At 49.5% G+C, this 24921-nt stretch overlaps 8 protein-coding genes; 4 read left to right on the top strand and 4 right to left on the bottom strand.

The window, feature by feature from the left end:
- Window positions 1-50: 50 nt before the first annotated feature.
- Window positions 51-1211, bottom strand: FFUJ_07051 (uncharacterized protein; the record flags this gene model as incomplete). The annotated part of the gene is made up of 1 exon (XM_023577260.1): window positions 51-1211. The coding sequence occupies one exon, from the start codon at window positions 1209-1211 to the stop codon at window positions 51-53; it is 1161 nt and encodes a 386-aa protein (XP_023430357.1).
- Window positions 1212-1936: 725 nt separating this feature from the next.
- Window positions 1937-2850, top strand: FFUJ_07050 (uncharacterized protein; the record flags this gene model as incomplete). XM_023577259.1 has 6 exons in its annotated part: window positions 1937-1985; window positions 2042-2216; window positions 2262-2356; window positions 2403-2457; window positions 2508-2701; window positions 2831-2850. The coding sequence occupies 6 exons, from the start codon at window positions 1937-1939 to the stop codon at window positions 2848-2850; spliced, it is 588 nt and encodes a 195-aa protein (XP_023431418.1).
- A 183-nt stretch (window positions 2851-3033) lies between these two features.
- FFUJ_07049 (uncharacterized protein) lies at window positions 3034-4008 on the bottom strand (the record flags this gene model as incomplete). The annotated part of the gene is made up of 1 exon (XM_023577258.1): window positions 3034-4008. One exon carries the CDS (start codon window positions 4006-4008, stop codon window positions 3034-3036), a length of 975 nt encoding a protein of 324 aa, XP_023430356.1.
- A 3322-nt stretch (window positions 4009-7330) lies between these two features.
- On the top strand, window positions 7331-10804 carry FFUJ_07048 (uncharacterized protein; the record flags this gene model as incomplete). XM_023577257.1 has 2 exons in its annotated part: window positions 7331-9558; window positions 9604-10804. 2 exons carry the CDS (start codon window positions 7331-7333, stop codon window positions 10802-10804), a joined length of 3429 nt encoding a protein of 1142 aa, XP_023430355.1.
- Window positions 10805-11040: 236 nt separating this feature from the next.
- FFUJ_07047 (related to FMP21 Found in Mitochondrial Proteome) lies at window positions 11041-11433 on the bottom strand (the record flags this gene model as incomplete). The annotated part of the gene is made up of 1 exon (XM_023577256.1): window positions 11041-11433. One exon carries the CDS (start codon window positions 11431-11433, stop codon window positions 11041-11043), a length of 393 nt encoding a protein of 130 aa, XP_023430354.1.
- Window positions 11434-12875: 1442 nt separating this feature from the next.
- Window positions 12876-14647, top strand: FFUJ_07046 (probable PHO89-Na+/phosphate co-transporter; the record flags this gene model as incomplete). XM_023577255.1 has 2 exons in its annotated part: window positions 12876-12951; window positions 12996-14647. The coding sequence occupies 2 exons, from the start codon at window positions 12876-12878 to the stop codon at window positions 14645-14647; spliced, it is 1728 nt and encodes a 575-aa protein (XP_023430353.1).
- Window positions 14648-14817: 170 nt separating this feature from the next.
- FFUJ_07045 (uncharacterized protein) lies at window positions 14818-16101 on the bottom strand (the record flags this gene model as incomplete). The annotated part of the gene is made up of 1 exon (XM_023577254.1): window positions 14818-16101. The coding sequence occupies one exon, from the start codon at window positions 16099-16101 to the stop codon at window positions 14818-14820; it is 1284 nt and encodes a 427-aa protein (XP_023430352.1).
- Window positions 16102-17428: 1327 nt separating this feature from the next.
- On the top strand, window positions 17429-17982 carry FFUJ_07044 (uncharacterized protein; the record flags this gene model as incomplete). XM_023577253.1 has 2 exons in its annotated part: window positions 17429-17609; window positions 17660-17982. The coding sequence occupies 2 exons, from the start codon at window positions 17429-17431 to the stop codon at window positions 17980-17982; spliced, it is 504 nt and encodes a 167-aa protein (XP_023430351.1).
- Between the last annotated feature and the right edge of the window lie 6939 nt (window positions 17983-24921).

The raw sequence follows: 24921 nt of genomic DNA, 5'->3' as shown, positions 1-24921 counted from the left end.
GGTTACACAATTAGTTCATATCATTATTCTATCTAATAGGTAGGTACCAGTCAAGTTTGGGCTTCGTAAATGTATAAAGTGCTGTTATGCTGATCAGGCAGTAGGTAGAGCCTCAGCTTGCCATCATTGACGCTAACATCCATTGGATTTTGCGTCAATCTCACGCCAAGCTTACTCTCCAGCTCAATTGGCACCTCAGCTAGAGGAACCATCGTTTTGACGTCCACGAGAGCAATGCCGCCAAGGTTGTAACCGCCAATTGTCGCGACGCCTGAACACAGCATGATACTCTTTCCACCATAGAAACCACTGTGGCCCAGCCACTTACAGTCTTGATAGTCGATGAAATAACTTGGATTTCGTATGAGTCTTTCGGGTCTCGGTGCTGCGTCACATCCTGTTTTGGCACTCTTCAGATCCCATGTCGCAGCGTCTCGTGCGCCCCAATTCAGGGCCGTAATGAGATTGTCGCGGGTGTCGTGAACGATGCCTCCGAGATGGTCTTTATAATTGAGGACACGCTCTGGCACTAAGGTTGCTGGGTCTGTCCGATATACATACGCGGTACTGTTGGGTCGGTACTGCGCGATGGTTCCCCAGATATACTGACCATCATAGTCAATTCCTCCATTGTGATACTCATCATTCCCTTCCTTCGTGATGGTAGCATCAGCGAGTAATTTTCCTTCACCGTTGTACACCATCAGATGAGCCAGCCCTGCACCAGCCGTTCGGTCTGTTCCATTGATGATCTTGCCGTACTTTTCAGTCGGCACGGTCCAATGCCCTGAACTGACCACGTAACGGTCATCGCCCAAGCGTACAATTCCCTCAGGCTCAAACGTGTCGCCCTCAAAAGTGATGTTCGCAATGCTTTTCCATACAGTTGTGCGACTCAAAGACTGAAAGGCGTGTATAATATCCGGTCCATCTGAAGCTGCATGAGCCGGAGGTAGTGGAGTCGGAGCCAGGGCATCGTCCGTATAAAATGTGACGTTCCTCGCCATAGCCAGCGCCGGACAAACCGCAATTGAGCTCGCAAGTTTCATATTTATTGATCCAAGATCAAAGAGAAAATGAATTTGAGGTGCAAGCATAACAATCGTCAAAACCACAATGAGCGGAAGGGTCAGTTTAAATGCGATGCTAGCACACCACGGCTTGCCCGGAGGGCGATCGCGATCAGGATCCGGGTCTCCATCTTCACGCATGCTCGACGAATGTGAGGAGAGGTAATGATGATTCGATGCTGTTGATGGTGCAAGGTAAACAAATAGAGACTCCTTAAGTTAGACCAACCCGATGGCTCGGCGCCGTCACGTGGAGCTTCGCCGATCCTCCGCCGGCAGTTGGTGTCTTCGGGCCCGGGCATTTAGTGAGGGTCCACCGTCGGGGGGACTAAACTTTATCTTGAGTGACCCTCGATCCTATGGAAAAAATACTCAGGTAACATAGTAAGAGTATAGGTTAGGTAAGTTTAGCATGGGTTGAGGATACCTGTTGTCGAGTTTATTTCGACAACCTATATCAAGGTCTTGATTGTGTTGGCTACTAGCCTGCAGAGGAAACGAACATGTTCAAAGAGAAAACAACGGGGGCCGTCGCATGCAGGCCCCAGGATCTCACCACCATCTCAAGAACCTCTCGCCAATCATGCATGCTGACAGCACGTGTTGGCCCGTCATACCAGCCCGCGAGGCGTGTTTCGCATTGGGAGATTGGTCGGTGCCGATGATGAAATGGCCGGCCCCCAGGTTGAAAGTGAGGCTATGGTTGGGCGGTGATAAGATCTTTGGACCAAACATCGCAAGGCTAATTCATGAGTAGGAACCGGGGCGGGTATTTAAACTTCACTCAGTCGCGCGCATTACACTCTTTCGATGGAGTCGTTTCTCATTGTTTCGCTTGACATTAGCTAGGCGTTTTGAGTTGCACGATGGGGCTTTTCAACGACATTGACATTGAGCGAGACTTTCCTGACCATGGTAAGACTTCTCTTTAGGATGCCAATCACTTGAAAAAGAAGCTAACTTGGGGCCAGAGGTCAAGTCTATGGTGAAGCGTTCCGAGTGGGCAGCTCAGCAGCATCAAGACTTCCTCCATCACCAATACCCAACCCAAGAGTACAGCACTATTCACTCTTACAGTCCAACTTACTATGGCAACGAGCAAACTTCAGCCAACACTTCCTACAGCACTCCCAGGCCTCAGATTTAGTCTGGGAATCATGCACGTATTTATGGCTTTGATCCACCCGTCAGTGGACTGGCCGATCTACAAGCGGGATTGTCGTTGGATGGTAGTGGTTCCGAGGATGATAGGTCTGAGAGTAGGAGTGAAGACGAACACGCGATGGGTAAGTCAGATCTCCTCTAACGTCAACTTCAGCTAATTAGTATCAGGCACGAAGGAGGTAGTGTGTTGTGGAAGATCTTGGAAGCAAGGAGCCAACTTCAGGTCAGTTCATCCTCCCTCAGTACAGTAACAGGTTTTCTAACTTTGACCAGGAAACACTACAATCGTAAACATAATCGTCGTCTGAATTGCGTCTTCCAGAACGACTGTGACTATCTCGGGGCAGACAAGAAGGAACTTCATCGTCACTACTGGGTATCTCACAAGGAATATGCTCGAGCGAACCAGATCCCTGATCCGAGTGGAACTTGCGAGGCTTGTGGGAAGTATTTTAGTCGGAAGGATCGTATACCTCGTCATCTTTCACGGTCGCTTTCATGCCGTATTAAGTTAGGGCTTAAGAAATAGTTGTAGCTTACTATGGCATGGGGGGACGGTGCAGGGTGACGAGGGATACAGCTTCTGACTTTACTAGGGACATCACTGCGGTTGTGACATATGTTCCGTGTTTTTGTTGCTTTGTATTTTGCTCTACTATACCATTCACTCTGAGAACTCCCAGCGCCTTACACGTGCTACTGCTTTATGATCAGCTCCAGATCAACTCCATCAATCTATACAGGACATCGTCAGCAAATCCTGCGAGTCCCCTCAGTACAAATACATAAGCCCCTTTGTTTACCAAACAATGCTTTCCCACTGCTTCTTCGCCAGATCTTCCTTCGACTCGGCGGCAGGCTTTGTAGGCGGAGGGAGCTCCTTCAAATACTCAACTAAAAGCTTCGGGTGGAGTGCGATACCCTTTAGCTTCTCCTCCCATTCTTCCTGGGGCGATCTCTCAATGATCTTTCGAATCTTTGTCGAACTAGGCGCATCTTGAGGTCGTCGGTCCAGATCACAAGGTACGAATCGGATAGTGCCCCTGGGCCGAACCCGGTTCTGGCGACAGATCGAGATTCTGTTGGCGAAGCGAGATCGGCCATCCTGGAGGTTTACCCAGGGCGTGCAGCCCGCGAGTTGTCGAAGACTGTTGGGATAGCGAAAGTCGACAGGGCGAGAGATATCACTGGTGATAGCGTCGCCACAGTTCCAGCCAACTGGATTATAGCCGCCATCTGCAGTAATGGCATCTGGACCGAGGAGAAGAGTGAACTTGAGGTCTACTCCATCCCTCTTCAACGCATTGACAAGCTTGGCACGGAATCCTGGCCAGCTGGCTTCAGAGTTATCGTAGACCCATGCCCAGTCAACAGGAATGCCGTCTCCACGCCACAGGTTCACTCGCTTCTCACGAGAAAGAACAACATCAGTCTCTCTCCCATCCATCTTCATTGCTAGTCTCTCATCGTCAGTGGTAATGATGATAGCTGCGATGATATTGAGGTCTGCTCCCCCATTATAGAAAACATGCTTGAGGAGGTCAATATGACCTTGGTGGGGAGGGTTGAATGATCCTGGGAATAGTAGGATGCGGTTGACTCGACCTCGGATAACAGGCGGCTGTGTTGCTGTGCCGTTGTTGAAGGGGCGGGTGGTAGTCTGCGATGAAGTCTTGTCAACCTCGATGCGCTCGATGTAGTCAGCGAGACGTCGTGGAGCCATTGTTTCTCCTTGAGAGGTTGCTTGAGGGCTTGTAGAAGAGGAAGAACTCATGATGGAGAGAAGCAGTGTGAGATACCTTAATATAGGGGTATAGTCGGTTGTTCAAACGAATGCGCTGGTAGCAGGTGCTGTGATTCACAGATGTGGCCTGCGCACAGGGTATGGATCTTGACGGCTGACTTGGCTAGATTTTTCATATAGATACTTGAAATGAGCAAACTTGTTTGAATCAGAAGTGCGAGTCGTCCCTCTGGTTATCTCAATCGATTCAGGGCGATCTTGTTGATGTTAGTGTATTCTGCGAGGAAACTATGGTGCTGGTGAGATGTCGTGATAACTATCTTGAAAGCGATGTCCGTAGGTGATCTGATGCATTGCTACCCAGTCTATTCGACAATTTATACACACTGGTGCAAGCTATTGCTGGTGGTACCCGATTCACAGTTCCAGTATGTGCTCACTGAACGGACTGGTATTCATAAAGTGTTATTCTCATACACTAGAAAGAATTGGGGAACGCTATGAGAGTACAGGGAGTAATCGGGTGCCAGCGTATATAAACTTGTATGCTGGATTCAAACAATTATTTGCTCCTATGAACAAGCGCAACATAATAAACGAAGATTATAAGTCGTGAGTGCTTAGCTTTTCGGTGTTGCGATGTTCTCTAGGGTAGCACTTTGAAATCGCAGGACCATGAAGTTGAACAGGGATATCCACCGATCAAGCTAAATATAGAAGATCGAGCTTTGACACATGATCAATGAATTTTGCATCTGAGATTGACGGGAACATTCACTCGTAGATTGTCATAAATGAACAATGATTTGTTTGTTCGTACGCGACCCAGCAGAGCCAAACGGACAAGATGAGCAATTATTTTGTTTCTAACACAATAGTCACTGAACGTCTCAGCTGATCAACAAACAACCAGGTCGCGAAACCCTGTCAGCATCTGAATCAAGCACGGTCGGTGATGGTTCGTCAATCAGAATCAGAACGGGATAGTCGCAGGCACAGCTGCATGGGATCGACACCGCACAAACACCACATTCACCCAAGCACAGCACAGCATGAAAAATAAATACGATACGATGAGAAAAGGGTCGGACAGATGCATGAGAACTGAGATTTCCGCTGGAAAGAAAAGAAAGAAGGAAGAAAGATTTGCTGATCTTGTTCCTGAGTAAGAACCTTGCATGAGCGGAACGACGGATGATGATGCCGCGAATAGTAATCGTAAGGCGGTGAAAAATGAAAACAAAAAGAAAGAAAGACAGAAAGAAAGAAAGGGTTTGCTCCGCTCATCATCTCGCTGAGGTGTGCCATAAATGGAAACAGGCCAGGGGTGATTGGATGCCGACATGCCAGCTCTCAACCAAAAGATATGGGGTAACGTCACTACAAGTCATGGCAAGACGAGAACAGCACCAGCCCTGTATTTACTGCCTGTCTTACAGTGCAGTAACACTCACTCACTCAGTGATCTGACGGGGCATCTCACCCGGTCAAAAGTCAACACATTCGTGAGCTGTGTCTCTCCTCCATGATCTTTTTATTACTAGCCAATTACTCTAAGACCAGTCTCGGGAATGTGAGGATAAAACAAACGAACCAAACCAGACAGCGGAACACACAACCCCTGTCATGCTGATATGGGAGGGTATTTCAGGTGTCGTCCCATTCGTCAGGTGGACCGCGGCCACGGCAGACAAGGCTTGGGGCGAACTGGGACTAGTTTAGCTTGAAAGCTTTTTGTTGGAGATTTTCATTCTCTGGCGTCATGGGCATGATGAGATGGTTTGATCATGAAGAGGACTCGAGAAGTGAGCTAGAGTTCCAAGCTGACTGAGCACTTGAAGGCGCTCTGATTGAGTGCCATGCTGAGGGGTAGAATATGTAGCGGGATATTCCCTGAGCTTAAAATATACGTGAGACTCGATTTTGCTTGTGATAATGAGAGCTCCAACCTCCAACCTCCAACCTCCAGCTCCCAGCTCCGAGTCAGCTGTCGCTGGGTTCAGTGTTGCATCACATCAAGCTCCCTGTCTGCCGTTGCCGTTCTACTGTACTTACTCGCTGTGCAGAGCCTTTCTGACAAACAGCTTCTCCCCTGCCCCTCTTGACTCTCTCAAGTATCTAGAGTATGTACCTACCAGCCATCGGATTGAACCTGATTCAAGCAAAAAAGACCACCAACAGGGTCTTTTGCCCATCTTGTGTGTGTTGTGTGTGTCACTTGCCCATCCATGTCTCACTGTCCACTTAGTGCCCACCGCTTCCCAAGGTGCCCCCCCCTCCCCCTGGCGCATTCTCCCCATGCCCCGATCCCTGTCCATCTTTTTCGGCGCGGGTCCTGGGCGTTCAAGCCATGATGAGCTAGACACGGTATTCATACAGTACGGTATCATTGTGCAGACGAGGTGAACGTGATGCATCCAGTCGAGGAGATATCTTTGGTTTTGCGACAGATAATACCTAGATAGGAGAGCAAGGTCTGAGCTCATAGTTGTCATGATATCGACTTATAACCCTGCTATTGCTTCTCTGTTAGTCTCGATCTTAGTACAAAATCGGATTCTTATTACACCCCAGCCGGGGCACAGCAGTGTAACAACAAAGTCGATCTATTGGGTGATGTGATTGTTTCTGATCACGCCTCTGTCCTGCTTTGAGCCAGCCAGCACAACACCTCAGTTTCAACTGTGTGTGGTTGAGATGCGCGAGTGGAAGAGTGGACTTTGCTGTCACCTCGTGGAGCCATCTACTACCCTTTACTCCTCCAAGATAAACATCGACATTTCCAACATTTGCACCATTTCTCGTGTCTCGTCGTCAGTATCACGTTCTTCTCGCATCTGGCACGTGTCGTATGTGTTTGTCAGTCCCTTGCTTTTTGCGTGTTCGTGTGTGGTAACCGTATGTACTTTATGCATGTATGTACTTAAGTCTTTTTTGCTTACCGCCGCGTTTTTTTGTCGCATAATCACAGCCGTTTTGCTTTTTCGCTTCTGACCTTTGCGCGCGTGCTCTTGTAACGATCTGATTCACGGCGGATACATCAGTTGCGCATTTTTCCCTTTTACCTTGCACTCCGAGGCATAACATTTGCTTGCTTGTTCTTCACCTCCGCGCAAACTAAACCCAATTGTCGCAGACACGAACTGACAACTCAAAACGTTGATGAATCCAATTTGCTAACTGCCTTAGTACCTAGAGTTAGTGGATTCGAGTCGACCTGACCTCCACTGACTGGCATTTTTTTTTCTTTGGAGATTTCCTGGGGTGGGAACAGGATTGGGTGGATTCAGGCCAAAGAGGAAAAGTGCCTTGTTAAAGCGAAAGGGAATTTTGGAGCTAAAAAATTGGCGCCATGGATCCACGGCATCCGCCCAAGCTTCCCTTTTCGCCGTCGCCATACGCTATTGTTTCTCCTTTCCCTCAAGTTCCAGTTCCAGTTCCAGTTCCAGTTCCAAATCCAAATTCAGCTCCGTTTCCCGCTTCTCCAACAACAACAAAACAACCATCGTCAACACCAAACGGCGCCATCACGATCTCTTCTGCAGGCAGCGCCCCGGCCACCGCGACTGCGGCTGTATTCTATCCCATCGCCTCGCCTCCTCCGCATTCTTATCGAATCGCGCGCGCCGAATCTTATCATCATCCTCATGCTGAGAATTTGAGCCCCGACCAAAACCCTGCGTATGCCGCTCCTCACAGTTTGGCCCAACGACGACCCTCCGATACCTCCATCTACGCTCCAACGATCCGCCATACAAGCCACGAATCAAATCACGCGCGCTTCCGAAACTCTACGGCCATTAACTCTCTTGGAACTCTCAATCGCGAAATGCCCCCTCCGACGTCGCCTCCACAACCGGGGGCGAAGCCGCCGCAACCTCAACCTCAACAGGTGCACAGCATGATGGGCTACGGGCCACCTCCTCCGCAACCTGGTCCTCCTGTCGCTGTCGGCCCCCCGATGTCCTTTCCTTCAGGTCGCGAACTTCCTGCCCTCGGCGCGCTGGCGAGATCAGGCAGCAGTAACAGCTCCATGTCGATATCGTCAATGTTGGGCGGTCCACCTCCAGCAATGCGCGAATCGCAACCTCCGCCATCGCATTATCCTCCTCATTCTGGGCCACCCGTCTCTGGCCCTGGCTTCGCGACGGCAATGCATGCTTCACCGCGAATGCACTCTGCAAATTCCAGCTACCCGCCATTTCGTCGACCTCACACTCCCGATCATCAGCGACCTTACGAGCCCAGAAACTCACCGCCTGGACACTACCCCACCCCCGAAGTCCCTCGCTACAGCACACCTTCTGCCTATTCAAGACACCCTTCAGGCTCTGCAGATCATGCAAGAGAACCTAGCAGGTTACCACCAGGGCCTCCCCCAAGGCCGAGCAGCCAGCCTAAGTATCCGGGAATGCCTCGACCGATGGAGATGGGACGACCGCCAGGGCCAGAAGAAGCATATGGGCGACGTGATGAGATGGGCCGACCTCCGCCTGGCATGGAATACAACCCTGAAAGAGTTGGTTTGCGACCTAATCCGTACGAGGATCGGTACAGGGCAGAACGCGAGCGAATGGGTGAAGTAGAGCAACGTGAACGCGACAGAAGAGAGCGCGCATACTCTGGCAGCGATTCAGGAAGACACTCGATACATCCCGGCGACTATGGGCACCGCGAACCACCTCGTAATCCTTTACCGTATGGCCGACCGCCAGATCGTGACCCGAGGGACATCAGAGATCCCCGAGACTCTCGTGATCCCCAAAACCGCGATCCTAGAGACATGCGAGAACGGGATCCTAGGGATGCACAATGGGGCCGCCCAGGCCCTGACCCTAGCTATCGAGCACCCATGGATCATCAGCGACATCCCGATTACCCCCCTGGCGCGCCTTATCCGCCTCATGGTCACTCTTATCAAGGGCCCCCACCCGATCGATACGCGCCATCCTCACATCCGCCAGCTCAGAATATGCCACCTGGACCAGCACCTTATGAGTCCCCAGATCGAGCGCGTATGACTTTAATCCCTACGCAACAACCGCAACAACCCCATCGAAGGCCAGAGGAAGGGCCACCACCACCAACAATTGCGTACAATGGAGCCCATGGTCCTGGGCAATATGACTCCCCACGACATAGAAATAGTGACGATGCCTCAGCCCCGAACGGCCAGCGTAACTTGTTAGCCATCCAGGAGATGAACCGAAAGGGTAGAATCTCGCCACTCCCACAAGCTGTACAGGGCGCGCAATTACAGCAACCTGGACCAACTGGCGAGCCGGGAATCAAGAGCGAATTCGGTCGCATGTTTGCGGGTATTGGCAATGGAGTCATGGGCGTCTCAAGTCCCATCGCTTCTGCAGCCATGCCTTTCACAAATGCAAGTCTCGCTAAGCGCGAGGACTCGGAAAACATAACACCTGATTCAGGTACGGAGGCAGGAGGCAAGGCCACCAAAGGCAGAAGAAGGAAGCTGAAGGACGATGATGGAAAGGGCGATGATGACAGCTCAGGACGAGCAACTCCAGCAAATAGGGCAAAGCGTCCCAAGACTCACCAGCATCACCACCATCATCAGTACGTTGGCTTGCCGTTTTCTCTTGATTTCGCTGACCGTAATAGTCACCCGCATCACCACCATCATCATCCAGCCGACTCCGCGCCATTAACTGGTACTGCGCCTTTCAAGAACTTCAAGACTGGTGCCCCCCCTCCAGGTGAAAAGGGCCTACCTGTTCCTCATCACCACCACCCTCCGCGACCTGTACATACACACCAGCACCAGCCAGCGAAACAAGCTGCCATGAACTCGGCCCCGGTTATTCCCCCGAAATCGAAAACCATTATATCATCGAAGGCTGTCTTGGAGTCCGTTTCTGACCGACCCAGGCACCACCTTGGAGATTTCATCTACGATCCCGGACTGAAACCGGGGCGCTTAGTACCAAGTACCTCTACACACCGAGCTTTTGCTTCCAACCCGAAACCATTGCCATGGGATATGATTAAGAACAAGGAGAATTGCATCCTAACAGTCAAGGTCGCAAGAATTCATCTCTCGCCAATCGCAAGGGAAGAGATCACTTCACGAGGATATCTATGGGGTACTGACGTTTATACCGACGATTCTGATGTTGTTGCGGCATGCATTCACAGTGGTTGGATCAAGGGAGAATGGGCTGAGGACGTTGACAACTCGGTTTTGGACATTGATCAGGGAGTCACCGACAAGCGACGTAAGAAGCCAGCGAACTCGACTGTCGATCTCGAATCCGAAGACCTCATCATCGCCCCTCCACCCAGCGGCCCCATGTCGATCCCTGCGCAACGCGATCTGCACGTCAACGTTCTGATCCTTCCTCGATTAGTCAAATATTACTCTTCCACACGACATGGGATCTCTAGCCGGGAATTTGGTGGCGACTACGGCCATCGTCATTCGGTTCACGACGGCATCAGTTATATGATCAAGAGTGTACGATGGGTTGAGAACGGCGCACAACCACAGGCTCGACTTCGTGGCAAAGCTCGACGTGAGCGCATGCGTAAAGCTATGCGCGAGGTCAAATGGGGCGTTGACAACGGCACTGATCTCGACAAAGACAAAGAGGGACAACTAAGAGGAGGAATATCTGCCACATGGAGAAAAAAGGAGCCTGAACCATCCACATCGAAGTCTAATGACCCCGTAGCAGAAGGCGACAAGGAGAATCAGCCATCTGCAAACGACGAAGAAAAAGAAAAGAGCGAAGAAAAAGCTAAGGACGTGGATATGGACGATGTCGCCGAAACTCCAGCCACAGAGGAGAAGACGGATCGATGACCTGGTCGTCACGATTTATCACACGTTGATTAAAGGCGTTGGTGTCATTGCATTGCAGGGCAAAGAAACCAAGGTCTTGTAGCATTAGAATACCCCTCTTATGATAATAACAAATTTTATCAGAAGGCGTTGGCCTTTGAGTCTAAGTCGCCTCGTCTAATGTTGATACAATTTTGTACAATTGCCACCACATGGTGAACCAAATTCCACTTTTGAAGGCACAGCTTCGATGGCTTTTAGAAATCCGTAACTCGTCCATTGTAAGACCAGTCGCCCTCTCCGCCCCATCTCAAGGGCTCATTCTTTGGGCCTCCAACCTCTCCGGTCTTGGGATTCCTATCACCCTCAAACTCAGGCGGCGCACCACGGAACAATCCAACATTCACATCATCCGTCTTTTCGGGGATGGTTGTGTGGCGAACCTGCGACGTAGCAGGCGTAGTAGCAGCGGATGTTGCTTCTTCGGGCTGGAAGGCAGATGATACGGAGGCTGCGCGCTGGAGACGCTCGAATTCCGCTTGTTGGTCGGCGGGGAGTTTTGGTGGTGAAGGGCGGGTCTGGAAGGTTGAGGAGAGGCGGGTTGTGCGGAGGGGGGTTAGGAGGATGCGTCGTGGGAGAAGGCGTGACATTGTTGCTTGTGTTTGGGTGTGGGTTTTGAGGCGTGAAGTGGTTTGTTTGGTGGGATTGAGTTGGAGTGGTTTGGATATTGAGAATGCGATGGCGAATTGATAGAGGAAGTGACGCAAATGGGATCGGGGAAGAGACGGGCCGAGGTTAGATTGACATGATTGATCGGTCATAAAGTGGAGAATGATCGGGATGGAGAGGTACGTATCCTTTGAGGTGGTGATGGCTTCATTTACGATTAACGGAGTAGAGATGCCTGAACCGAACACCTCCAATAGCTTACACAATGAGAATGGCTTAATCTAATTACTTCTAGAAAAGCCAAGAATTCTGTTTCTAGCAGAATAATGTTGATTAGCTTCCCCCTGAATCGAAAGATATCACGAGAACTCTGCCATCATCACATTCGCTCCTTCTCCTTGCGACCTTGATAGACTTTACACTGCTACAGTTACAAGTTTCGACAGAGGCACCCGCCAAGTCGAAAACCGCCTTGACCTCTGACACATCGTCTCATGATATCGGCCGCTTCGGTCGACCGATCGGGTGGCTTCAATGGCACGTGGGATTAAGGCTGTTCCTGGAGGCTCAAGACAAGGGGTTCTGCCAAAAAAAGAAGTAACCGAGACGCTAAGATACTATTGACACCGTCAATATATAGGTGTGGCGTTGTTAGTCTGACGTTTGAGCTCGGTCAAGGGTATCGAAGTGATGTGATATCTTTCTTCGATTGCTGTCTCAGTGAGGACCGCAGTGAGATCATTGTCGGAGATGTTGACTCATTTTATAGAGATGCTTATTTGTGGAGGTGCTGGTAGATATGCCTCGTTGTGGTGGTGATGAAATGGCTTCACTCAACCCAGGCGAGGATGAAGTCATGATATGCGAGCCACAATGACACAGAAAAGCCTTGACTACCCGTTGATTCTGTTGACATAACCTTCTTACTAGCTTCTAAACCACCAAGTCTCTTGAATTGTATCATCCTTCTTAGTATCGCCTCAACACGCGTCTCTCACCAACCTCGTGCTCCATCCTAATCCTATCATTGGCTCATCAACATCTTCACCACCACAGCCCCCAAAATCACGACGACATCTTTGAAAAGTCTCGCTCGGTCCTCAATTCGATCAATTTCACCCCCTGCATCGCCCGTTTCTTCACCAGAAAAAGCCAAGATCGGGTCTGGCATCTCGCCTATCGAATCATAGCTTCGCAGGGACGCACACTTTTTGCGGGAGCGCGGATAGTTTAACCAGTCCTTTGGGCGTTTAAAGGGAGCTCGGGACCCGCGATCGTCGACTGCAGCTTATGCATGCTTTGACCAGTGCTTATCGACCTTTGTGGATGGTTGTCTTGTCTTGGTCATGGATTGAGAACATCGCTGTCGTGGAGACAGCAGCTAAACTCTTGATCTTCTATTATTGTTGTTACCCCGAATGAGATGGCGGTGCTCCATCAATATGATTATATCTTTGCTCTTACTGTTATCTTTGCCTGCCTCGATGCCTGGAACATTGGTGAGTCTTTCGAGTATCCTTATTGAATAATGCTGACATTGTAGGCGCCAATGATGTCGCCAATTCGTTTGGAACGTCGGTCTCTTCGAGATCGCTGACCATGAAGCAAGCAATGCTCGTGGCAGCAGTTTGCGAATTCAGTGGCAGTGTATCAGTCGGTTCTCGAGTAGCAGATACCATCCGAACAAAGATTGTCGACCCTCATCACTACGATAGTTCACCTGGCGTTCTACTTCTTGTCATGATGTGCACTATCATGTCGTCCTCACTCTTTCTGACATTTGCGACTCGGCACGGATTACCCGTCTCGACGACACATTCGCTTATCGGAGGACTCGTTGGAGCTGCTACGGCATCGATAGGCATCACGAAGATCAATTGGGGGTGGCATGGCGTGTCGCAGATCTTTGCTGCGTGGATCATTGCGCCATTGATCGCGGGCTGTATGGGGTTTGTGCTGTTCATGTTCACCAAGAACTTCATCTTGACGAAACAGACAGCTGTTAGGAGGGCATTCTACTCCATCCCATTCTATACCTACCTGACAGTAGGGGCACTCACGATGCTTCTCGTCTGGAAAGGGATTCATACCATCAACTTATCTACTCGAGATATCGTCATCGCAGTCTTTGCGACAGCTACTGGAATGACTCTCCTCCAGATCTTCTTTCTACTCCCATTTCTATGGACGAGAATCATGCACGAAGATTGGACTCTCACATGGTATCATGCCTTTCAAGGACCACTTCTCCTCTGGCGATCACCACCTCCGCCGACTCCAGCTGGATTCACCAAGCCTCGCATCAGAGACTACTACCAGGGGCATCTCACGCGAGAGGAACTCAACCATCTACGTACATCCGAGACTCTCCTTCAATCGATTCAAACGCCTGACGGCCAGTTACCAGATCTAGACCGCGACGATGAATGGATTCTCCCACCGCCAGCTCAGACACCCCCCAAAACACCTCCCGGCCGCTTCGAGCCTCGCGCCTCATCAGAATTCATACCTCCCCGACCCGACGGCTCATGGAACAGTCCAAAAGTAATGGCATGGAAAGTGAACCGGGTACTACTCCGCGGGCTGGAGAAGGACGTGGTGGCAATGCAGAAGCGGAACAACATCCTCAACTGGGACTTGGAAGACATGCACGCTCGATCGGCGCACTATGACAACCGTGCAGAGTACATGTATTCCGCTCTCCAGATCCTCACCGCCGCAACAGCGTCTTTCGTCCACGGCGCCAACGACGTCAGTAACGCAGTCGCCCCGTTCACAACAGCATATCAAGTGTGGTCCAGCGGAGAAATCCCCCAATTCGTCGCCATACCGATCTGGATCCTCATCGTAGGCGGCGCATGTATCGTGGTAGGACTCTTGACTTACGGCTACCACGTCATGCGGACGCTAGGCAATCGTTTGACACTCATTTCACCAAGTCGTGGTTTCTGCATGGAACTTGCGAGCGCAATCACTGTGCTTATGGCGACGAGGCTGTCATTACCCGTGTCTACTACGCAGTGCATTACGGGAGCTACGGTGGGCGTTGGGCTGGCGAATGGGGATTGGAGATGTATTAATCCGAAGCTTGTGCTTTGGATCTACATGGGTTGGTTAATCACATTGCCCGTGACGGGAGTCATGTCGGGCTGTTTGATGGCACTGATCATCAATGCGCCGAGATGGGACGGGTGATTACATCAAAGTGTTTGTATTTCTGGGCTTAGTGATGATACCTATTCTATGTTTTTGTTTGCGCCTATGATAAAATGACTATATTTAGAAGTATGTACTAGAAATTTTCAATGCTTGAGACGCAAGCAACTCGTGCAAGCAGAGACCAATGCAGCTCGCTCGTGATGGCTTCATGGTTGTTTGCCACGGCTAGCTTCCTGCAACAAGCCTCGCGCATGGCACCTATTCCGCTCCAACATCTTCCCAAGTTGATCCCACAACTTGCAAACATCAGATTCGTCAAGTTCAGGATCATTGTCACCCACGGCTTCCCACTCCTCCACAGGTACGACATCGTGCTTCGCCAGTCCAACCACGAACCTCCTCATTTTGACATCCGACCCATCTGAGTGATCGGAAAAAGGGTCTCCGATGCGTTTATGCACTGGAAGCACTGTGGTCGTAAATTCAAGTAGTTGTTTGGGCTGTCTTTCAAGGAAGAGGTTGATGATGTTGATCCATATTTGCTTGGCTGGGGCTATACAGTTCCGCAGACTGATCTTCTCAAGTGTCCCTGCATGTTTGGAAAGAAAGTCTACGAGCTGGCTCGAGATCTGAGAGTAATCCAGCTCTAATGTTATTAGACATGGTAGATTGATAAATGGAGATGCCCAGTTTATGGGTTCCACGAGTTGCTCATTACCCATGACTGCGTTCGCCTTCCCAGTGAGGCGCAAGACCTGGATATTATGCAGATTCTCCAAAAACATCTCCGGAAGAAGAGTTATGAACGCCTGGTGTGCCGATGTCATCTTTCCATACATGTAGCTCCCGCCATGTCCAATGTGACCAACACCCGCAAGCGTCATCTCAAACGACGTCAGGTGTCTAAGAAGATCTTTCCACGTTTCTGACTTGCATGCACGATATGTTTCTCGTCCAGTTGGCGGAAGACTATCGATCTCAAGTCGAGAAAAGGAACCAGCGCTTCTGCTTAACGCCAGTAGACTCTCTTCAATAAGAACTCTCCAAGGCTCTGTATCGTGTTTTCCGTGCCATAGATGAAATTCCCATCGATTCAGACACTGTGGTGACAGAGCCCATTCTGATAACTCCCAGTGACTCAGGTCGAACTGAAACTTGTCCAAAGACGGGAAAGAGCTGAGAGATTGTAGCGCTATTCGAGCCTCATCACTGAGCTTGATCTCAGGCTTGTGTCTCCTGTCTCGAGCTGGCCAAGGATGATGAGGCCTGTATCGAATTTCGCGAACAATATCCCTTCGAGGTCCAGATGCGAGGGCCAATAAGGCACTTCCAGATTGTGAAGTTTCGTTTAATTCAATGGTTGAGTAGATTTTATGTTCAAATGTGGACATTAGTCGATGAGATACGGCGCAAAGTTTTCGCAGATCTTCATGATCGACGTGGTTAGAGATTTCGAGAAGAATCTCGGGGGCAACTCGATTAAGTGCCATTTCGACAGTGTGCTTTAGTGAAACAACATGTAATAAAAGAAGAAAACAAGTGAGAGATGTAGAGAATCTCAAGTGAGTGAGAAGTGGAATAATCAGCTTCAGATTAAATTGTTATCGAAATCTGACGTTGGATCGTGGCTCTTGGCGTATGAGGCTTGAGTTGAGATGACACTAACAGATAAGAATCTCTCTGACGACAACACGAGTCATGCAGTGCCACCCGGAATGACATCAACAAAAATTTGTTGAGAGTCTTCTTAGTCAAGCCAGTGCATCAAACTTGGTATCTGTGACAACGTAATCAGAGTCGCGGACGACTTCTTACATAACTTGCTGTTGAACTGAAGCCCATTGCCCATGAAAGACATGGCTACGGCTTGTGAACAGACCCAGGTACTGTGCCAAAAAAAAAAAAAAAAAAAAAGAAATGGACTTTGATATCGCAACCTTGTAAACTGACTACCTGCTGCGCTAAATAAATGGCACTTTTTACGTGTGAAGGCATGGATTTGAAGAACACACTACACTGTCTTACACTGGTTGCTGACTACCCTGTACCCTCTACAACACCCTATGCCTCAACTCACATGGCCATATCAAAGAACAGGATCATCATACAAATAAGAAAGAAATTTATCAGATCGCATCTTCAGTTATTTCTATTCACTACATGTTCTATCTTTGCAGGATTGGCAGCTCAGATAAGATGAGATGAGATGTGAGTGGAATGCAGATTATTTTGGGACCAGGGTGAACCAAACTGTCGGGTCAATCGAATGCGATTGAGGGGCGAACAGTATTTCCTCCACTTCCCACCAATGTTGACTTTCATTACGGCCTTCAGTACTGAAACGACAATAGCTATTGCTCTCTTTTCCGACTCATGACCAGCCTGAAAGAACCTGCTGTGTTTATGAGACCAGGAAACCCATCGAGGGATAATAAATTAACGCGTCTGGTGTTATATTTGAAAATATTCAAGGTTGATATACGCTCAGTTTACGAGTTGAGTTCGGCATGATTTCGAGTCCAGCAATATTGATTTTTTACAGTTTTCATGATAGCCAACCCAAGCTTCAGATGTTCCATTTATAGTTTATAATGAAAATCTACAAGGAGTAGATGAGATCACTGACTTGCGAGTCGAATCCATCCAATTGTCTCATTGTCATCGACATAATTGCAGACTTCACAAACTCCCGGATTTACACACCAAAACCCATGGTCATCTCTCCTATCGCATTCAACGATGCCGACCGCAATAAAAGCACCTGTGGTGTGAATCAACGGTTTCCCAGGTACTGGCAAGAAAACCATCGCCGACGCTATGAAGCAACTGGACCCCAACATCATGCTGATAGACAACCACAAGTTGATCGATCCAGTAGAAGCAGTACTCTCCAGGGACCACCTAGACTACAATGTCCGGCGAAAGCAATTACGCCAGGCTATCTTACAAAGAGTCGTACGCCATCCTTCCAGCCACGACCATCTCGTCGTCTTCACAGGTACACCCCCTCCTCTGTGTCATCATTTAGCTATTGCTCACACTCCCTAGACTTTCAATCGGACAACGAGCTGGGCCAAAGTGTTGCACAAGAGTACGCGAGCGCTGCAAGGAATGCAGACCGCCCCTTTCTTCCCGTGTACTTGACTTGTGGCCTTGAGGCAAACATTGAACGGGTAGACAACGCGGAGAGGGTGGCGAGCGGCACGACCAAGTTACTCGATCAGGAGCTTCTGCGAGATATGAGGGGGCGGTGTGAGCTGTTTAGGTTTCAGGGATATCCGGGCTTGATGATTGATTCAACGGAGAAGACGCCTTTGGAGAACGCCAAGAAGATTCTTGACACAGTGGAGGGATGGCGAGATGCAGAGTAACCGCAAGTGACAACGGTGGGGGAATAGCATGTTTTGGCACGGCTACGGAAGGCTTCCCTGACCCGAGAGGAAAAATCACACAACGGGAAATACGTTTGGTATCGGGTGTAAGTCCAGCTTCGGTGCGCGCAGACACTTTGACGTTTGGTGGCCGAAGCGTGGGAAGATATGCAGACTCCCGGCAGGGGAAGTCAATACTCGTCGGATACAGCGCAAAGATGATGACAAAACATCAAACAACTATGAAGTCTCATAGAATTCTGTGTATTAAATTAGTGAATATAGTGGATGTTGGCATCGGATCACACGTTTCGTCATCGGCACAGGGGGGCTGGATGCCTTCACGCGTGGATGTTGAGTATCATATCAGTGATGAAAACCGCGGGATCCAACAGATATGACTTCACAGAAATCATTATGATGACTCAGTTTCCCCAAAGACAATCTACTCACGTGCGAGAGCACTGCTCCTTTCTATCTCAAATACTCGTTCCTTCCCTTCATTTCCCTCCCTTCTCTTTTTTTTCCAAAGTTCACCGATTTCCATACTTGTCACCATGTCCTGCCCTCTTGTCACCGTCGTACTTATCCAAGTCTTCTTGGTAGAGTACGAAGTTCACCTCCAGCGCCGGCAGTACTGGCATCGAAGCACCATCCCCTTTCATGATATCTTCTCCTTCATCACTCCCCTACGACCTGGAGTGCCTCTACCCCTCAATGTACGAGCGGACTGATGGTATCGCCAGATGCCAGTCTCGTTCTGTACAGCTTGATGCTCTACCCGAGGAACCGTGATCTCATGGTTTCCAAAGGCAAGATATCAGGCACCGGAGGAGGACGAGTATATTGCCCATCTTGGTAGTTTGTCTTCTTTGCCTCTGTGTTGGGGCTGAAGACTCTTCTAACATCACAACCTTACCACAATTATCCCATGGACCGGACACTACCTCTCTGTCGCATGACGATCACCCATCTCATCTGTGCAGTGAGCCTATGTTTCCTGCTCTCTACCAACTCCGCCTACATTCTCCCAAATGCCCAAGTTTGCACATCGTCAAACTAGCGGCCAAGGCTATGGAAGAGATCATGACAATCAAGACTCGTCTGTCTTGGTGTCCTTGACTGGACGTCCATATTGCCCGGCTTCGAGCCTGAACTGCGGGATTCACTTCGCACTTCCCCTGGCAGCGGTGCGACAGAACATCAACCAGGACAGCCTTATTGCTCCTCCCCAGCATTATTATTCAGCTGGACAGCATGACTCTATCTCTACACCAGAAGCCACCTAAGTACCAACCGCATTACACTCGCCGATGCATTTGCGAAAGAGACAGGACATAAAGTTGAATGGATGGCGCAGAATCCAATTAATATTGAAGCCAGGGACGCTGAGCGGGATTAGACTTATACTATTACCTAAGTTGTGGCGCTTCTGAGTGATGATGAGGTTCGGCATTGCGATAATGGGAACCATCCTTATACCCTTGGCCATGCCCTACCACATCAAATGATGCTATACGATACTACAAAGCGAAGGCCAACTTCCCAGACACTCTGAATTTACCACTACGAAGACTATGCTGTTGCCTCTAGAACCAAAGCTGTACCCAAGAAAGCTATGCCCGGACAAGTCAAGCTGCAGTCAACGAACAGCAAGGTGTGTCTAGGCTTCGGTTACATCCTCACAGACAGAGAATTTAACAGGGCTACGTGGAGAGGAGACCACTCTTGTCACATCCGTCTGTCATCCCAACGCGTTGTCCAAACAACGAACTTTGAGCAAATGTCTGATTTCGTCAGCGGCACGGAGATGGCGCGCGTTGACATCGAAGCTTCCACGACCTGATTAGCGTCACGTCACAAGGGAAGTCGCTTCAGGGTGTAGAAGCTGGAAGCGCGAGCAAACCTGTCGAGTGTGGTTCATCCTTCCCTTAGCTCTTTCTACCTGAACCTCACTCGTCCTCGCACAAAAGGTCTGAAAATATCACAAAGATTCTCAGAAAGCATCACGTCGACTCTTCAGATTTACAAAGACTTCCTGATAATCTCTGGGAGAAGCACCCGATGCTGAGTTGGAGTTGAACAAATGGAAGAAGGATGAGAAAGCGGTTCGCGCACTTCTAGGCGGCGACTCGGGTTGCTCCAGCTTCTGTGAGGACGGACAGAGCATTTGAATCATCACCTCACCATAGGAGTCACATGACATGATCTTTGACCAGTCGACGTTACTTCAGCTCAATTGAACCACATGAAAATGATGATTGGTCTGTCTTGAGAGGTCATTCAACGGACCTCAGGGGGCAGAGGCTTGATGATGAATAAGCGGCTCAAAAGATCTACAAAAATGCTCTGAACGCAGGAAGCTACAATCGGTGAAGATCATCAAGCTTGATGAAGCCTTTCATATAGAAAAGGAGCTCACATAAAACTTTCCCATTGCCAACCTGTTCCATGGGTTCACTCTACCGCCCGTCAACCAAAGACCAAAGCTCAATGTTGATACTCGAACCCGAGTCTTTCTGACGGTCATTTTCAAATTCCAGACAGAGGGAACCCGCATACGTTAGCACCGATTCCTCACCTTTGCGTACACGTCCAAGACAAACGCAACCTCCATACCCTGACCCCCGAACCGCCTTTGCCTACGAATCTGATATCCCATACTTTCCTCACATACCCCGTCACATCGCCCAATTCAACCCTTCCGAAGGGCGTCTTCTCCGCATTCAAATCATATTGATCAATTCACGGACTTGTCTTCAAAGATGTTTATTGGCATCTTGCGGCCACGATGATCAACTGGAAGAGACTCCAACCGTGACCAGCATTCACCCGTACTGAACCAGCTACAATTACATCAAGACTGCAAATTTGGGTCCGAATGACCCGCAATCAACCATCTACCTCCTGGGACTGATGCTATTCATTTCCGCATCCATGTAGATGTCACGCTCCCAGCGAGTTGTTCTTGACATCCATAATTACTAGTCCTGACAGTCCTCTGAACAACTAACCGAGGCAAAGCCGGAACCCTGTAAGTTATAACACTCCTTCTATATACTCTCATAGTAACATCTAACAGCAATAAGCTAATGAGGCAGCCCTGGCAGGACTCACTCTCGCCCGGCCACCGAATGAAGTTGAAGAGAGACCAGCTGAGCGCATTCCCTGTCGTCCCAATGCGGGCTTTTCTGGCGTGATTCATGCTGGTATTCACCTCTACCATTAATGTTACCGGAGAACGCAGTCAGCAGAACCCAAACAGGGTGTCGAGGCACGCAGACAAATGACAGGGTCATCTCAAGGGCGTCAAGAGCTGAAGCTTATCCTTGCAACAAGAGCTTGATCCGTTGTTTGGGGTAGCTATATGGCCTTTGCCGCGTAAGTAATGAGTGGTTGTTCATTTTGCTTTCATTCATCTTCCCAAATTTGCCATAGGAGACAGCTGACTAGTGCTCTAGGGACAATATGAACGGCTTATTCAATCCTGTTTTTGTCCAGATTGTCTACTGAGTAAACAACAAACAAGGCTCTTCGGTGACCTACGCGGAGATATGTTGCTGGAGGAGTTCATGCGGAAGACGTGGTACTCGCTGTCGCACTGGCACAAGGACAAGAGGAAGGGATGCAAACAGCGACAAGAGCAGTTTCATCGCGAACAGCTCCAGAGAGAGTATCAAAGACAGTAACAGAATCTCGCACGATAATAGTGCCAACAATGTCAGAGATATTACACTGACATGAAGGCGATGAGTCCCGGGCGGCCACATTCCACCCTTCTCGAAGTTACTGGCGTGGCACCGACGGTTCTGAGTGGCAGAAACATCGAGTTTATGCTGCTCAGCGAACGTGGAAATACAAACACTGTATCCAATGTCGACGGTTCCTCCCGGGATATCTTTTTTATGTTATCAGGGCCCTGTCGAGATCCATCCGCCTTACCATTATGACATAGGGGCTGACTTGCCAGAGGAGGATGAGCTGCTGGACGTGCATGAGATGATCGACATCTCCATCTTTGTCCGAACGTTCCGAAGATGGCTTGTCGATGAGGCTGCTGTCCTCCAGTTTTGGACTGAACATGGTGGTCGAAAGCGTGCTTGTGGGCCAGGTGTACCATTGGGATACAACCATTATTTAAACCCATTTCAAGTCAGAAAATGATGTGAAGCGCTGGATTGATAACCATCGACGGCAGGCGAGAAATGGGTATCAAAGCCAACAGCGGGGCCCAGCTCGATCTCAGAGTCGCCATGTTTCATGGTACGATGAGACCCCAGATGTCGACATCAATCCCATCAGATGTATCACCCAGCAGCCAGTCTATCAGTCGGTGTCGTGGTAGATGCCAGGCTTGCGTTGCCGACGGAGTGCCCTGCACCAAAATAAGGGGGGTCGGAGATGCAAGAGGTGCAAAGACACAGGAAAAGAATGCATTCAGTCTTCCAATATCCTTGGTCCAAACGTTCGTCTTGCGCAGAAATTTGTTACAAAGGCAGAAGCCTAATCTTTTCCAAACACGAAAAGGATGGCTTTTGCAAGAAAGGTGGGCAAACAGTCACAAACGTCAAGAACCACAGGCGACAGAGTATCGAAGACCGGCGCCAATACCCAAGAGGCCTGTCAAAGGAACAGCAGATACAGGTGCACATCACGAATTAACACACTATCCGGGAAAATACTCTGCTATGATGGCTCGGCACTACAACAGAGTGATCTAACAAGCTCGAGTGGCCTCTTGACAAACAACAACCATGGCAGCGGTTGCTCCTAGCTCGCATGGGACCAAGATATCTCGCTCCAGCGACGTTGCTGATGCTCGGCCTCCTCTAGCCAAGCTCGTCAGTTCTAGAGGCTTATATCAAATCCACACAGAGCAAGAGTACTCAGGATGTTTCAAACAGTGGAAAGATGTGCCAGACATTCTGAGTACTAGGTGTCAAGTTCCTGACCCGAGAGTTGGCAAGTAAACAGCTCAAAAAGGTGACTGTGTCTCAAGGAAGAAGATGCAACCCATCAATCTGATTTCGAGAGCATCATGCCCCGTGGGGTAAACAATGGACAGGCTATTTGATTGAGAGTCCCTCAAAGCAAGCAGCCATCCCCGAGGACGAAGAAAAAACTTCTTTACTATTAACTTGCGGAAACAATGACTCGGAGAAGGCTTGCTCAGAGGACATACATGTCCAACGGCCTTTGGATGATAATAACACAATGCTCCAGTATTTCCCGAAGCTCGCGGCCGTGGTCCGTCTTGCGATATGGGACCTAGCTAGCCCAGGCATCATTGCAACGAAGATGGCAGCCGACACATCAAACCACACCTCAAGCTCGAAACTCCAAGACTGAGAGCGAGGGTATTGATGGATGGAAGAAGATTTGTACCGAGGAATATCATCTCGAAATCGGATCGCATCTTCGACTTTCCATGTGAAATCTTCTACTTCCGGGGTCAAGGCACATTGCCGCCATTTCCCCACAAGAGTATCTCTACGCGATACTTAATGCCGCCGACACTGACGACAAGTGGAATGCGTACTCGCCACAGCTCCAGGCCGAGATCGATGCATTTATGCTATCGCGACCGGACAAGTATTTCAAGCAAAGCATTGAACTCATCGCAAGTATTTTGATCTTGAAAATTGCCAAGATCTTTACTGTGTCACTGGTGCTGCCGGTGTAGGATCTTTGTGTGAAGGAACCTAGCACCAAATCGGAGAACACAACATTGACTACGCTCAAATTTGCCGACGACGACGAACGGAGCAAGTGAGCCAATTCACTTTACGGACAAGAAGCCAATCACTGACGATGATATCAGAAAGAAAGTACGGTCACTTGCCAACTCTCCCAAAGCTTACAAGCCGGCAGAAATCAAAACGGATACGAAGCAAAAAGACTCATTGGTCAGGTGTATCTCTCTATCTTCCGGCTTGAAGTGGAACTTCAGCTTAATTTTCTATGCTATTTCAGTCTGTGCAGTGGCATTGTGTGCGTTGGGGTTATACCACCTGCTGGTCTTGAGCCAAAGACAGCTCCTCAGTCTCCTCAGTGGCTCTCTGAGGCCCCTTGATCTGCCCAGCGAACGACCCTTCCCTCTACTCAGCAGAGCTCTCCTCTGCTATGAATCGAATAACACTCTCATACCCCTAGCCCACATAAAATAAGCGTGAAGAGGCAGCGCAGATCCTGACCGACATGTCAGACCAGGGCCCTCCTCAGCATTTGCATGTGTGTTATAATACTGCCATTGAGTGTATTAACTAAACCGCTAGAAGCTTCTTCAGAACAAGATCAGAAGTGCTAACAAGAGCTTTCTCGGCAAGATGGTCGATAAGAAGAACACACTAGAAAGCGCAAGCGCAGCGCCACGGCTGCCGAACCAACAATCGCCGTTATCCAAGTTAGCAGCCCTACCCAAAGTCTGGGGAGAAGGCTGCGAAGAAAGTGAAGACCACGAAGATCAAGACTGTGGAGTCCAAGGCGGAGTCAAAAGGGGAAAAGTCTCTGGCCGCAATGTCCACTCGCCTTAGTGAGTCGGATAGAATGACTCTCACTGTTGCCAAGCGAGCTATGTTCGCTGCTGTCTCCTCCAAGGGTAACAGTGCCAAGACACGCACCGCCCTTAACTTCCTGCTTGACTAAATCCAAGAGTGCGGTAATGAAGGCGTCGTTAACAGCATCGCCAGTGGGACCTCCTACATGGCGGTGTTGTATGATAGTACCAGTCCCGATGCAGGTGTAGCCTAACGCTAGAGGCTATGGCACGCCACGTTGCTACGCGCAAGGGTTGTTACAAGGTCTGCGTAAAAGCAAAGATTCCTTGGGAGGTGTTGCAGAAGATCAGAAGGTCGGGTCGCAAGATGGAGCAAGCAGGTCCTTGCCGATATGAACAGTTAGACTGATCCACTGGAGGAGGCGATCAAGTCAATTGAGAAA

The sequence above is a fragment of the Fusarium fujikuroi genome, chromosome FFUJ_chr05, assembly GCF_900079805.1.
Source record: "Fusarium fujikuroi IMI 58289 draft genome, chromosome FFUJ_chr05".
Classification (NCBI taxonomy): Eukaryota; Fungi; Ascomycota; class Sordariomycetes; order Hypocreales; family Nectriaceae; genus Fusarium; species Fusarium fujikuroi.
The sequence above is the reverse complement of the archived record's forward strand: the minus strand, read 5'-3'. Positions and strand labels throughout refer to the sequence as shown.